This window comes from Olea europaea, unplaced genomic scaffold (genome assembly GCF_002742605.1).
Source record: "Olea europaea var. sylvestris unplaced genomic scaffold, O_europaea_v1 scaffold405, whole genome shotgun sequence".
NCBI classification, from domain to species: Eukaryota; Viridiplantae; Streptophyta; class Magnoliopsida; order Lamiales; family Oleaceae; genus Olea; species Olea europaea.
The window spans coordinates 16021-32526 of NW_019260152.1; the positions used below are offsets into that span (position 1 = coordinate 16021).

General features: G+C 33.1%; 1 protein-coding gene across 1 annotated transcript; it reads right to left on the minus strand.

Moving 5' to 3' along the window:
- Nucleotides 1-10683: 10683 nt before the first annotated feature.
- Nucleotides 10684-11918, minus strand: LOC111387462. Its single transcript, XM_023012019.1, has 2 exons — nt 11769-11918; nt 10684-11463 (listed from the first exon to the last, which is right to left on the minus strand). The coding sequence occupies exons 1-2, from the start codon at nt 11916-11918 to the stop codon at nt 10684-10686; spliced, it is 930 nt and encodes a 309-aa protein (XP_022867787.1).
- Between the last annotated feature and the right edge of the window lie 4588 nt (nt 11919-16506).

Consider the following 16506-nt stretch of genomic DNA (forward strand, 5'->3'; position numbering starts at 1 on the left):
CAGATACGTAGGCTAATTTAACAAATAAAATTATTATTTTTTAAACGATGTATTTATTGATATAGAATTCATTAATGTATTTATTTTTTTAAATTACTATGTAAACATATTATGTGACTAAACACATACATGTACCCGTGTACCCTTAACAGATTTAGGATAGAAGTATTTATCTAGCGGATTATTCTACTTCAACTATCTAGGGTGACACCTTGGATTTTAATATAGCAAAATACTTATCTAGCTAACCAGGGGCGAGCCAGGGATTTTGTTCAGTGCGGGTACAATTTTAGGTATCAGCTATAGTGATTTTTTGGATCAAATTAGTTTATGAACAAAAAGAGCTATGGCGGTCATTGACTGTTGATCATCGATGACCACAATAACGAGATCATTTATTAATATTCAAACGTTTAACGGCACATGGAATTATAATCTTACCACTTCAAAAGCACCATTAAAAAGGTATACTAAACAAATTCGATAGTCAATGGAGAGGGAATAAAAATAAAATTCAAATATGTAACAAATTTAGCTTCACTTCTCCCTTTTTTTACTGTCACAAAATGAACAAAACCTTGCATAAAATTAATGAAAAACAAGCTAAAACAGTATTAAACTATTAAACCCTGCATATGTTGGGACTTTTGTTTTGATTGAAAAAATCATTCCATCAATTTATTATTTATCACAAATCACAATCTACAACCATATATTATCACATATTCTCAGATTCACAAAATTCTCGATTTTCATGAATCATAAATGTGAACAATCAAAATCATAACTCATAAGTGATACATCGATGAACTAAAGTCTAAAAGAACAAAAACAAAAACAAAAACAAAAACAAAACAAAACAAAACAAAAAAAGAAAAAAGAAAAGAAGAGAGGCAGGGATTGGAGTCATTGGAGGCTCACGAGTCACGGAGAGGTTGTGTGGAATTCCTGGTGGAGACTTGTTGGCAACTGGCACGACAGCAGGTCAGAGAGTTGTTATTTGAAATGCAATTCAATTGTAAAAGAATATAATTATATAAACTATTAAACCAAGATCTAGTAGATTGGAACAATTAATATTTTTTTTAAAGAAGAGGCCCAATCCACTCTCCTTCATCTTCCAAACTCATAAACTCTTCAACTGCCAATTCAAATTTCATCAATGGCTACTTCCAACCTGTAAATTCCTCTCCTCTTCGTCTAGTGGAGTTTTCTGTGTCAACCCCAAAATCCAGCTTGCATAAAATTAAAGAAAAACAAGCTAAAACAGTATTAAACTATTAAACCCTGCATATGTTTGGGACTTTTGTTTTGATTGAAAAAATCATTCCATCAATTTATTATTTATCACAAATCACAATCTACAACCATATATTATCACATATTCTCAGATTCACAAAATTCTCGATTTTCATGAATCATAAAACAGCAGGTCAGAGAGTTGTTATTTGAAATGCAATTCAATTGTAAAAGAATATAATTATATAAACTATTAAACCAAGATCTAGTAGATTGGAACAATTAATATTTTTTTTAAAGAAGAGGCCCAAAATAAAAGGCCCAATCCACTCTCCTTCATCTTCCAAACTCATAAACTCTTCAACTGCCAATTCAAATTTCATCAATGGCTACTTCCAACCTGTAAATTCCTCTCCTCTTCGTCTAGTGGAGTTTTCTGTGTCAACCCCAAAATCCAGTTCGGGTCGATGCTTGCATTGGTTTCTATGTAGCTTCGCCCCTATAGCTAACTATAATAAAATGATGTTTGGATAACAATGATGACAATTACCTTTGAAGGAAGGGGATAAAAAGAAAAGGTAGCTTTCTTTTGGAAGCTCTTTTAATTAATTTTTTTTTCATAAAAATTATTTAAGGTTATTTATACTTTTTAAATTCTAGAAATAATTTATAATGTGTTTGATTTGCTGTTTTCAAGTTTTAGTTTTGTAAAAAATTCAAAACTTTTTACCTATGTTATTTTTGAAAATGTATTTTCGAAAACAATGGTTAAACTTATAACATAAAATTCAAAAGTTTTTCTCAAACCATCGGTCTTAACTTTATCACCACTTCCATATTGTACTCGGCCGCAAAAATTACTTGAATAAAGAATCATTATTCCTAACTTCACGTCAAATAACTTGATCAAAAGATGGGATTGTACATTAAGCACCAATTTGTTTTGTGTTCTCCAAGAGTTGGAAGAAAACGTTTGCTTTGAAAAATATTCAATGAATTCATCACGTTGTGCGAACTTGCTTGAAGACTGCTGCACCATTGCATGCTAGGTCATAGACGAAAATAAGTTTTTCAAAACTTAATTCTTTTCTAGATTAGTTAACTTACTTCTAGGTAAAGCAATTATAAAATACAGGAATCAATTACTACCTAATATCTATAATTATAAATTGTAAGAGAATTAGTGTATATAAAAGTATACCAAAAGATTTTCTTGATCTGTAATCAAACTAAAATAAGGAGAGATGATAATAATTTAATATATCCTTACATTCACTTATTAAACAAATCAGAAAATATATAGGATTGTATAGAATCTATTCTACACGAGCTGTAATTGTTATAACAAGAAAACATATCCTGTTATATAAAGAAAACTATAGAAATCGTAGCTTAAAGATTCTGGTCGAACCACTTACCATCGAGTGAGTTAATACTAGCTACTAGCAAAACGTGTAAAATTTTTCTTACGATTTTGACAATTAATTTCCCAAAGTTTGAGAATTAATAATCAACAAGTATATTAAGCCTCTGTTTGGGTTACTTTATTTCAAATTATAATGAAAAGAATTGTATTTTTTATTTTATTTTTATTTTTGAAGAATGAGTGGTTGGTTAAAAAGGAAGGAATTTTTTTTAAGTTTTACGTGTAATATTATTTTATTAAAAAATGTGTGATTGATAGAAAAGAGAAAAAAATGAATTTTAATTTATTGGGAGCCAAACAGGGTTAAGCAAGTCAATGAATAAAATTTAAAAGAATGACACATATTTTTCAACAATCATCCCCCTTTTGACTTTGTTTAATTTCAAAAACTACTCGATTTTTAATATTATGTGTGTGATCCCCTTAGTATGGTCAGTTGAAAAACAGTTATATACATCCCATCACCCAGCACTGACTTCCCTAACTAAAACACCATATTAAAGATGAAAGGAAAACATAGGTGACGAAAAAACACAAAGCAGCATGAGATCAATGAATTCACTCAACCAATCAAACACAGTTTTCAACTGTCAACAACTATCCTACATCACCATCAGTAAAACCTCATTCAACTTCCTACTTCCCCATTTTTTGAAATAAAGGCACAAACATAGAATGTGGGGAAGGAACACAACTAACCCATAGTTTTTTTTTTTTTTTAACGAGGTGTCCCAGCTTGCGTCGGACTATATATCCTCGTCCCTGAACCTCTGACCCCTCAGCTGCTTAGGGATATAAATCGCAGGATGTGCCCTTGTTGGTTCCCACATGGCTTTTACTCCTTCTCCAAAGGAAGCTTCCTCCATGGTGATTAATCCACCAATAATTCCTTCTTTATTGGATCAAAGGTTCCCACCAGGAATCGAACTCCCCACGCTTGGTTCCAGAGCCCCCCAATGTGATTGTTCCGCCAACTTGGATGTGCCATGGGGGGCCAACTAACCCATAGTTTATAGTATATAATATAGTCATCCATAAGCCCCTCGAGTCATAGCCCAGTGGTGCAAAAGTTAAGAGTGAGGTTATCTCACGTCTTGCTGGCAGTCACAATGTGAGGGGTTCGATTCTTGAGACATGAAATTGGACTCCCAGGCAGCTCTTCTTTCTTGGCCTGTTGGAGCACATACCAAACTCTGCATAAATGGTTTGTTAACCAGTTGGCAAATTCATTAACACTCATGGTGGCGATCTCATTGGAGTATCTGTATATAGGCATTGAAGGTACACCAATGTTTGTCCGAAAGCGACGAATCAACTTGGATATGGCAGATGGTACTGCTTGTCCCTCATATACAATTTTATCAAATATCATTTTAACTAAGTTTAAACCCACTTTGAAGCCTAATTTATACAAGACCATTGCCCTTTTATGCGACAGATCTGACTGCTGTGTTAAAAGGGTCAATATTGCAAATCAAAATTTTATAAAGGACTTTATACTTCGACAGAAGTTTAGAGGCATGTAGATTATCAACTTTTTCAGGCCAGTGCAAGTTAGTCATATCTATTACCACTGCATCGCTGGTCAATCCTTCGTTTACTGAATTCATCACTTTTTCCTAAGGCTGGACATGGTCCAATTCGGTTCGATTTACTTTAGAACTAAACTGAACCCGAAATTTTCAGCTATGTAATAGTGAAACTGTCAAGTCTAAATTTAGTTATGGAATCATTCAGGTTCGAATCCATTTGGTTCGGTTTGGTTCAGTTCCTCGGTTTCATATTATAATTAAATTTTTTAAGATTTACAAAGCTACAATAATTCAACTAGTTATATATTCAATCTTAACTTTTACAAAATAATGTAATCCAATATTATGTATTTTTTGCGTCTTTCTTTATTGAATTCTTTATAGATTTGATTGTTAAAATCAAAGAAAGAGTAAGATAGCGAGCTCACAATAAATAAAAGAGATGCAGTCGGACTTCAATTGAATTTCTCCACAGCGATAGAAATGACTCTAAAAACAATAGATTTAGGTAAAATTTAGGTCAATTTGATTAAGTTGAGTTTGGACTGAAAATTAGAAATAGGAAAATAATATTTTTAGGTTTGAGCTAAATTGATTAATTAGCAAATTTATTTAAAAAATGAATAAAATAATTTGCCTATTTAAAATAAATAAATTAAAAAATTAGAAAGATTTGGTTCTTATTTGGTTCTTGATCTAACCGAAATTGTTAGTTCTCAATTTGGATACATGTTCTGGTATTTAACTTAAGAACAACCGCTTGGTTCGTTTAGGTCGAGTTAGGTCTAGTTCGGTCGGGGTGTTTTGTCTGGCCCTAGTTTTTCCATCCCCAACCAGTTCTTCATAATAGTTGGACTGAACGTAACCAATCTATCCCTAATGTAGACATGCCATCTAAATGGGTCACCAGACTTTCCAACGTTCTAATTTCTTCAACACAATCTCATTGAGCTTTCTACTAAATGTTAACAATTTCTCCAATTTGTGGAAACCAACAATCTCATCAAGTCCAATCCTCACAAACTCTTCAATCATAACTTTAAATTCCTAAATATATTTTATGGTAGGCAATAAAAGAGACAGTGAATTTCATTTTGTTTAGACAAAAAGCAGTGATTATTGGGGTTAACTAAATGACGTCATCTAGAAAATGTTTTAAACGTGAATGATGTAGTGTCTGAACTTAAAGTTGCTAGAACTTTGCTATCATGGGTAATTATTTATTGGACCATTTATCTTTGATTTTATCTGATTGGGCTTGTATTAGTGAGCTAGCCCAAGCCTGATTGTTATTTTACTCTATATAGGGTTGTATGGTTATGTTTTGGGGAGGGGGGGATTGAACGTTGAATTGATCGTGGCTGCTGCCCGTTTTCTCCCCTCTTCTTTTGTGTTCTGTATTTCTCCCCTCTATGGTAAGCTTCTTCTCCTACTTACTCTTCTTCTCGGTTCTTCCTCTCCTCTTCTTCTACTCTCAATCTTCTCTCTAATTCTCTATCTCTTTTTCCTCAGCTAAACCATTTTTTTTCTTTTGTAATTGTTACTTTACTTGTAATACATTGCATTGTAATTCAGTTTAAGGGAATGAATGTGTTAATTTTGGTTGGCGATTAATTGGTTACTGTTAGTAATTCAGTTTATGCTCCCCAATTTGGGTGATTGATTTTATATTCAAAATCTTGTGTTTTTATTGTTAGTTATTTCAAGTTGTGTTCTTTAATTTGGATAATTAAAATATCTTGAGTTTATAGATGGTGGTTATTTGGTTGAGCTTGTTTGGAAATTAATTGGTTTTGGTTGAAGTTGGGCTCCAACCATAACATCTGTAAGCTACACCAGTCGGGGTAGGAGGTCTGAACTGACTGTCTGGTGCTTGGATCTCAGACTTACCCACTTTTTGCTTTCTTTTTTCTTCCCGTGTACCCCGTTTTGGTGGAGGGGTTGACTCAGAAGATTCGTTGGAGTTATCACCTAAGATTTTAATCTGAGAAACGAAATGTTGAGGTACTGGTTCCTTAGTTGCTTTTTAAACTTCCTCAACAGGGTTAGAACTAACTCTTTCTTCATCAGGTTGTTCTGTTTGTTCTTTGACCCATTATCTTCAAAATCTTCATCTTGGTTTTCATCCACTCTTACCTTTCTACTAGGGTAAGGAACTAGTTTGTTTGGATGGGCAGTGGGGGGTGAGCAATAGTGGGTGACGTAGGTGTTGGATAAATTTAATCGGGTTGGAGTAGTAATCATGAAGCACGAACTGATCAAGACAATCACGAACTTGGATCAACGAATGGCTTGAACACAATAAATGATATTTACCTATTCTCCTAATAATTTGAGATGCTTCGAAGGTTGATGGCAAATGATTTGTAGGATTTTAACAAGTCTTGACAAGGATTAATCACCAAAGCACAAGTGAAAATCCTTGAAAACTTGAAGAATACAATGGGTGAATATTGAATATGAATTTAAAAGACTTTGATCTTTGGTTTTGGAAGTAATATGGAATCTTGATGTTTTGTAATGTTTTGCCTCCAACATGGATTCACTATTTATATGTATAAACCATCTGTATGAAATGATGCCAAAATATGAGTCAAAAGTCACTAAGTTTGAATTCACAACGGCTAAAAACTGCCAGCAAATGGTCGGATTTATGTACCATGCGACCACATGGCAGTTAAACTCAAATCAGGCCTCTAAGTTTCGATAGGTCCTTGTACGACCGCAAGGTTATATGCCTGTGCGATCTTACAGGCCACACTCGGGGCTACCAATTCCAATTTCATTCCAACTTCTGCTTCCACACATTGATTTATTGATGTTGAACAACAATTCTCAAGAATCCCACACTTGTTCAATATTCAATAAAATCTCACATTCAATGAATACGATACTCATGCCTAAGGATTAGATATCTTTCGATTTGAATCTAATCATAGTGTAATTCTAACAAAGTAAAGTCGAAACCAAAGGTGGCCGTAGCTTTGAACCAGTTATTACATGTGATAATACCAATAAGAAAACATACACGAATACCACGTGTTCTCAAGTTTCCCAGTTTCTTTTAGCCCTTTTATGGCCTTGCGCTTATCCTTTTCAATAAACTTTTAAGAGAGAAACTTTAACTCTCTATTGAGGCGGCACCACCTCGAAGTTTGTTTAGGTAAAGTTCTTCCAACATCTTTGTTACTTTTTTAGAAATGCTTGTGTTTTAGCACTAAACTTTATTAAGAGTTCAAGGCTCAACCAGCATTGTTTACTTAGGATAGGATTATTGTGGATTTGTATAATGCTACAACTATCTACTTATCAAATGACTTATTGTTATCCTTTGAACTCGTGGATTACCTTTCGAGAAATGACAGGTAGGGTTGCCGTCATTGGTGGATCTTTTTAGTTTAGGAGTTTCAATCCCATTCTACTCGAAGTAGATGCCACTAAATAGAAATTTAGTGGTTTAGTTAAAGAATCCATTAGATTCTTAATAGACTTGACATAATTTAGGGAAATTATTCCATCTTTGATTAATTTCTTTATGTAGTCATGTCTTAGACCCATATGTCTAGACTTTCCATTGTATACTTCATTTTATGCCTTGACTAACGTGGCTTGATTATCACACATGATAGGTATTGAAGAAATGTCCTTTGATCCCAAAGATATCTCATAAAAGAGATCCTTAAGCCACTCAACCTCTTTCCGGTATTTGATAGGGTTACAAATTCAGATTCCATGGCCGAGTGTGTTATACATGTTTGTTTCTTTGATTTCCAAGAAATAGCACCTCCTCCAAGAGTGAAGACCCAACTGGAAGTGGATTTACTCTCACCAGTGGTAGATATCCAACTAGCGTCGGTAAATCTTTCCAATACCGTCGGGAATTTAGTATATTGCAGGCCCAAGTTTTTAATTTGCTTTAAGTATCCAAGAACTCTTTCAATAGCCTTCCAATGATCATTACTCGGATTGTTAGTAAATCTGCTAAGTTTACTTATAGCATAGACTATGTTCGGTCTTGTGCATTGAACTGCATACATAAGACTTCCTATAACACTAGGATATTCCAATTGAGCAATCGCCCTTCCATCATTCTTTACAAGTTTTAAACTTGGATCAGTTAGGGTACTACATTCATTTGTGTTCAAATGTTTCAAATTATTTATCACATTCTCGATGTAACGTGATTGATTTAGATGGTAATCCCCACTAGTCTTTGTAACTTTGATACCTAAAATGGTATCCACCAGTCCAAGATCCTTCATCTTGAATGTGTCAGATAGAAACATCTTTGATTCTTTTATACCGTCCATGTGATAACTCACAATCAACATGTCGTCAACATATAAGCATATAAATATCACATAATTATTACAAACCTTAGAGTATAAACATTTATCTACGCTATTATGTTTAAACCCGAATGGTATTATGGCTAAGTCAAATTTTTCATGTCATTTCTTAGTTACCTGTTTCAGACCATATAAAGATTTTACCAACTTGCACACCTTATGTTCATTTTCAGGTAGGGCAAACCTTCGGGTTGTTCAATATAGACCTCTTCATCGAGATCTCCATTTAAAAATGTCGTCTTGACATTTATTTGATGAACATGCAAGTCATATATTGAAGCTAAAGAGAATAATATCCTTATCGATGTTGTTCTAACTACCGGTGCATAAGAATCAAAATAGTCAATTCCTTCCTTTTGTTGATATCATTTGGCTATCTATCTAGCCTTGAAAGTATTTAGGGACCCATCAACATTATATTTTCTCCTATATACCTATTTGTATCCCATAAGTTTGGATCCTGGTGGTAAATCGAGAAGTTCCCAAGTATTGTTGGATATTATCGAATCCATTTCGTTCTTAATTGCATTCTTCCAAAAGACGTTGTCACGTGAAGCCATAGCTTCTTTATAAGTTTTAAGGTCGATTTCCACTTGTAGAACAAAAGGAATTGTTCTCACAACATTCAACTCGTTTCTCTCTACTAAGTAAGAGGAGATAAGTTGAGAATCGATTTCATTCGGTTCTAAAGACTTCTCAACCTGACTTCTTTTGCTTCTTCTTGGTTCACTAAATTTATCAACATCTTTAGAAGATATTTCATCATATGTTCCACTGGAGCGAGGGATATTTTCAAGATTTTTCCTCAATTCATTATCTAAATATAAGAATTCTCAAAGAACTCCAAATCGTTGGATTCGATAACACATTGGACTCCAAATTCAGCAATCTATAAGATTTGCTATTGTTTCCATATCCAACAAAGGCACATTTAATGCCTCTTGGACCCAATTTGATCCTATTAAGATTTGTGCTCTTACAATAAGCAAGACGTCCCCACATTTTGAAGTATCCAATGTTCAATTTTCTTCCTTTCCACAATTCATAAGGAAAACCTTAGTATATTTTGAAGGAATTCTATTAAGTATTCTACATGCACTTAATAAGGCTTCACCCTACAAGTTAAATGGCAACTTAGCATAAATAAGCATGGCATTAATCATTTCAACTAAGGTTCTATTTTTTCTTTCAACCCAGACGTTTTGTTCGGGTGTCCTAGATGCAGAATATTGATGAATAATTCCATGTTATTCACAAAATAAGTTAAAATTGCTGGAAAAGTATTCACCACCTCTATCACTCCTTAAAATTTTAATTTTTCATTCCTAAATAATTTTCAACTTCATTCTTGTATGCCTTAAATATGTCAAACGCCTCACTTTTATGTTTTATCAAATAAACATATGTATATCTAGAAAAGTCATCTATAAAAGTTATGAAATATTTATTTCCACATCTAGTTAACATGCCATTTAATTCATATATATCCATATGAATTAATTCCAAGATACTAGAGGTCCTTTGAACACTTTAATATAGCTTTTTAATCATTTTAGATTATACACATATTTTACATTTGTGTTCATTATTTTCATCATATGAAATCAAATTACATTTTTTCATATGTTTCATAATACTTTTACCAATATGTCCTAATCAACATGCCATAATGAAAATAAATCAACAGCATAAGCAAAATTAGTTTTATTTATTTCATTGTCAATGGTACATAGTTTGATCATTCCTTCACAAGAATAGCCTTTTCCAACAAATTTTGCGTTAAGGGATAATATAAGTTTACCGGACTCATAAACACATATGATGCCCGATTTTCCCAAGAGATTATCACTACTTGGGTTCCTATTCATAACTGGAACATATAGTACATTAGTTAGAGTAACAGTTTTTGCAGAGGTGAAGATAATGTCTACACTTCCTTTTCCAAACACCTTGGACCGCATCTCATTACCCATTTGAATCTCTTATTCTCCATCCACTTTTGGATAAATTTTGAACAAAGATTTATCATATGACACATGTATCGTAGAACAAGTATCATACCACCACAGGGGAACCTTTCCTTTGATTGCATTCACTTCATTTAAGGTGGCCACAATTTTGTCATCTTGAATGGAATTCACTTTCGACTCGAAATTGTTTTGTTTTTGGTGCCTACAATCATTGCATAGTGACCAAATCTCCCACACATAAAACAACCTCCTTTTATCTTCTTCTTGGACTTGTTGAAATTCCTAGAAAGCTTCCTTTTGTTGGATTTTGCTGACGGTTCTATTTTCTCCACAACATTTGGTTTAGAAAAGCCCTCATTTAAAATTTCAGTTTTATCACGTATTCTCGACTCCTCTTCGATTCGAAGATGCTTTTGCAATTGTTCCAAAGAATAATCTTCGCAACTATGCATAATCTTCAACCGGTATCCTTTCCAAGTTTCAGGAAGTTTGGCAATAATAACCCCCACTTGAAAGATCTCCAGTATATCAATTTTCACCGCCTTTAATTTATTGACAATAATTTGCATTTCATGTATTTGGGATAAAAGGGGAATATTGTCCAACAACTTAAAATCAAAATATTTCGAAATATAAAATTTCTTGGTACCTTCTTCCTTCGCTTTATATTTGTTTTCCAATGCTTCCCAAATTTCTTTGTTCGATATTGTGTTTATATATAAATCGTACAAACAATCAGAAAGTGCGTTGAGAATCTGGCCACGAGAAATTAGTTCATCTTCTTGGCACTTCTGTCTTTCATTCCTAACAGCTTCCACCTCTCCATTCATTAGTTCCGATAGTGGCGCAATATCCGAATCTAGGATGTAGAAGATCTTCAATGCAGCGAGAAGAAACTTCAATTTGTCTTTCCATCGAGTGTAGTTCGTTCCATCAAACCGATCCAACTGCACCCAAGTCTTGATTCATGAGTTTGATTGTCGCTATCATTGTCTCTCTTTCCATCGCAGAAATATCATTTGAGATTGTTGGATAAATTTCATTGGGTTGGAGTAGAAATCACGAAATATGAACCCACAACACCAAGATCAAGACAATCACGAACTTGTATCAACGAATGGCTTGAACATGATATCGTTGTCCTCAAACGATATTTGCCCCTTCTCCTAATACTTTAAGATGCTTTGAAGGTTGATGGCAAATGGTTTGTAGAATTTTAACAAGCCTTGACAAGGATTAATCACTAAAGCACCAGTGAAAATCCTTGAAAACTTAAAGAATACAAAGGATGAATATTGAATATGTATTTAAAAGACTTTGATCTTTGGTTTTGGAAGTAATATGGAATCTTGATGTTTTTGATATGTTTTGCCTTCAACATAGATCCACTATTTATAGACATAAACCATCTGTACAAAATGGTGCCAAAATATGAGTCAAAAGTCACCAAGTTTGAATTCACAACTGCTAAAAACTGCCACCAAATGGTCGGATTTATATACCATGCAGTCGCATGGTTAAACTCAAACTGGGCCTCTAAGTTTCTGTAGGTCCTTGTGCAACTGAAAGGTTATATGCCTGTGCGGTCGCACAAGCCACACTCGGGGCTACCAATTCCAATTTCATTCCAACTTCCACTTCCACACATTGATTTACTGATGTTGAACAACAATTCTCAACAGTAGGATCCTCTAGAGATACATGTTCAAGAGTCTTTACTGGCGCTTCATAAGACAAATAGACCATAGACATGTTAAGCCCAGACTGTACAGCCTTTAAGGATTTTTGGGCAACACCAGTGTTGAGCTGATTTCACGAACTTTTGTGTAAATCCCCTCGAGCACCAGTAAAGGTGGCGCTGGTGGACAATTCTCCTTGCCCATTCCTTCCCTTGTTAGCCTTGGTCCTTGCTACTAATTTCTAAAAAATGGAGCTCGAAACAGGGAAAATGTAAATCAAATGCGAAGGAAGATTTAGAACAATGTAGTATAAGATGAAGAGAATTGGCCCCTAACTGTCAAAGTTTTAAAAAAGGGAAAATTTTAGTTTATAAAAATTGCACCGATGGTAACTGCACAATGAGGACGTGTGCAAGAGTAGTGGAAAAATTGCTTTTGAACAGTTATGCAATAACTGCTCACTACCTTAATTATTACCCTTTTTTCCACCTTAAATTCTAGGTTCAATGTTTTGCACATTCATTCTAATTAATGTAAATCTATCCTTTCAAATTTTACACGGGCTTTATTTTTAAAACTAGTGATCAATTTTCCCTTTTTACCAATGAATGTGTGATTTTACTACCCAATTTAGATTGTTGATCTGAAAATCTGCGAAAAAGCTCACACATTAATCACATTGAATAAGTGGAAGTCAAAAGTAGAATTAACATAATCTTCATACTTTTGACAAAGTTCATAATTCATCAATTTACATGATCAGTCCAAAATCTACAGAATAATCGAGAATCTTCCAATTAGATGTCTGTACATAATTAGATTTAATTAACTTTTCAGATTGTTATTGAGCGTGTGATAACAATCTAAATCAGTCAATTATAACACGTACCCTAACCAGGGTTGGTCCTGGACTGAGGTCACTGAGGCCTGCGCCTCAGGCCCAAAACTATAGGGCGCCTAATTTTTGCCCAATAAATTTTTTTTTTTTTAGAAGAAGGCCAACTGGCCCAAAGGGCCAAAACCAATTATCCAACAAGCCCATAATCAATTTACCTTTTAAATCTATTTACCCAACCCAATTTACATATCCACAATCCAATCCAATTCAATTAACCAAAAATTCCCAAAATCTGAAATACAATAAAAAATGGAAAAAAAATCGTATTTACCTATCAACTTAATAATATTTTATGATATACTACCATAAATATTTATATATCATATATAATATATATTACATAAAATGTCACTTTTAAGTGGCCCAATAATAATCCCATGGCCCAAGAGTTCTAATTGGTCCAAATAGTCTCCTCAATTTATTTATTTTTTAATAATTAAGCTAGATGTACATCCTTGTTGACAACAAGGATGGCATCCTCCCCTACGTAGAGGAAATATGTACAATGATATGATGGAAGGATTGAAAATTCAGAGTGTAGATCTTGCCATATGAAAGAGTATAAATGAAGGTGGATAATAAAGTATACATGTAACAAGATTGTTTTCTTTTTTTCTATTTTTTTTTTAAATTATTGACAGCTAACTCACACATTAGCCTACAAAGTTGAGCGACTATCATTACTTGTCATTATCAAATTTAATGCTCATATCAATAATGCTTCTTGTACAAAGGAAGCTTACAAAATGGGTTGACAAATACACGTGGGTGGCCGAGATAAAAAGCATTTGGACGACTGTGATTTTAAAGAGAGAGGTGGGAATTAATGGCGCCAAAAATCAGAAACTCTGCTGTAAATCTGTAATAATAGTCAACTTCTTCAACATACAGCTGTAGCAAAACTCCAAAAATATTCACAACAAAAATCCAACATTTTCTCGAATGACTTGTAGCAAAAATCCAATATTTTGAGGAACAATACATTAAAAATATAATTTGAGGAAAAAATATGTATAAAGTACAGAAGATGAAATATTTTTGAGTAATTTTTTCATGAAAGAAACTGTACACGTAGCCCACAAATTATAACTTTTACTAATAATTCAGAATTTAATAAAAAAACTATGGATTTTATTATTCCCCTAAATCACAAATAACTACCTCCAACGTGTTTCTTTTACCGGTAAATTTTTACTTGCTAATTTGACATAAATATGAAAACAGTTATGATAAATAATAATAATAAATTTATTTTAATTAAATAAGTCCAATAGCCCAATCTTAGACTATTAAGTATTCACGTGGCTTGTGTGTGGGGGTAGGTGGACAAAAAATTTTCAACCTTTTTTCACTCGGCCAATGGTCCCATTTAATTATTTCTTTGATATATATATCTAACAGTATTCACTTAACACATCAAAACAAAATTCATCTACCACATTTCCTATTGTGGGGTAAAAAATCAAAATGTTAAAACCAACCAAATCAAACAAATTTCACTTCATCTATTAGGGCATGTTTGATTGCATTTATTTTTCATGAAAAATATCAGTTTTGCACCTAAATTCCTACTTTGAGTGTTTGATTTCTATTTTTTTCATTGAAAATATTTTTCAACTTCTCAAAACATTTTGTTTTCTAGGCAATATTTTTCATGTCAATCAAACACACTCTCAATGTCACCAACAGTTTTCCATAATTTCAACAAAAATGATAAATAAAATAAGGATTGTTACTTAAATTCTTTAACCTTAGTAAGAATTTCAAAACCTATATTTCAAACATTCTGTCAAAATCAATTGCAACGTTAAAATCTCATGCCTTCCATCATGAATAATAACAAAGAAAAGCAAAAAGAGAGAAAACTGAATATAAAACCAGTACATTAAACAAAAAAATTAAAACTATAAAATTCCATACCCAATTGAAAAATGGAGAATAGAGATTGAATATTGGAGAAGAATGATTTACTTAGATTGAATAATAGAGATTAAAATTGGAGATTGATGGAAGGTTTATTTGAGTTGTGTATTCTAAACGTGAGAGAGAGAGAGAGAGAGAGAGAGAGAGAGAGTTAGGGTAAAACTAGAGAATTTTTGAACCAAAAAAAGGTGGGTCTGCCCATGCATCTGCCTATGGTACTATGTTCGCACTGAACAATGGCAATTCATGCTGCTGCTCCTCCGGTGAATGTTCATTGGACGAATTATGGGTAGTTTTACCTCAAAAATTTTTTGGGAGGAAAAGATTTAAGTTGTTATCATATTGGGCAAAAACAGTCCTCTTAAATTCAGAGCATGTTTGGCTAAGCTTAATAAGTTACATATTGATCAAAATTAAAAATTACAAGTTATTTTAGACTGTAAATTAAGAATCACATACATCAGAAAGTATCTTTTTCACTTAATTTTAAGCTTAGCCAAACATGCCAGAATGAAATAGCCTATGCCATGTTAAGTAGTACTTTTGTGGCTGCGTAAAAATTTGAGGATCCATAATCTAAACTTACATGATCATCAACATTAATCAGACCATGCATGTTGTAATACTCCGAAATTTTATGCTCGTTTAAATTTCTTTTAGGATAGCGATTTAACCTTCAATATTCTTTTGGCCATAAGAAAAAGGGGGCACCACCTTTGTAGTGGTTAATGCTAGAGGTAGTTAATGAATGCAGGCATGAAGTGCTAAATGTTGTATATGCATGAAGTGATCTTTAGTTAGTCGAAATATAAGTCAAATTTGGATTTGAATGAAGTAGATTATTTTGTTAGGACTTCAATTAACCAAATGATTAAATTATTTTGTTGGGATTTATTTTACAATCTACAATATTTGAATATGTAAGTTGGATACAAATTTAAATTTGGAATATGCTTTGCTAATAATGAAAGTTAGAGGGATTAGGTTATATTATTTGGAAAATAAGAGACTCCCTTTGTAAATCTAGAATTTGTGGCCACTTATTACCCTATAATCAACCCACTTGTCATGTATCATTACCATACACTTATGCAATAGACCAAACATGTGTAGAAGTAAGAAAAAAATGGGAGATAACAAAAGGTGAGGCGGTGGGGATTAAAAAAAAAAAAGATCAATCCATTATCCTTATATATATATATCTATATAAGGATAATGGATTGATCTTTTTTCCTTCACTTTGCAAAGCAATTATACACACAAATAGAGAGAAAAACCGACAAGAAGGAACGAAAGGAAAGGAAAAGAAAGTAAAGCCTAACACTTTCAATTCATATCTCAATCGAAGTTTCTTCAGGTTTTACGGTAAGATATTTTCTATGCTTAAGGGGTATTATTTTCATGGTAATATTTATGCTTAAGTTATGCATGAAAAGCCATAATATGCATATGGTGGACAAGTCCACAAAGTTAGATATCTATTTATGCCT

What these genes read in the sequence shown, in the direction of transcription:
- LOC111387462 (XM_023012019.1), bottom strand. Translation starts at nt 11,918, where the DNA reads ATGTCTATAAATAGTGGATCTATGTTGAAGGCAAAACATATCAAAAAC. An exon ending in GTTTTCAAGGATTTTCACTG is followed by an intron (nt 11,464 to 11,768) that starts GTGCTTTAGTGA and finishes ACTTGGGTGCAG; the next exon opens with TTGGATCGGTTTGATGGAAC.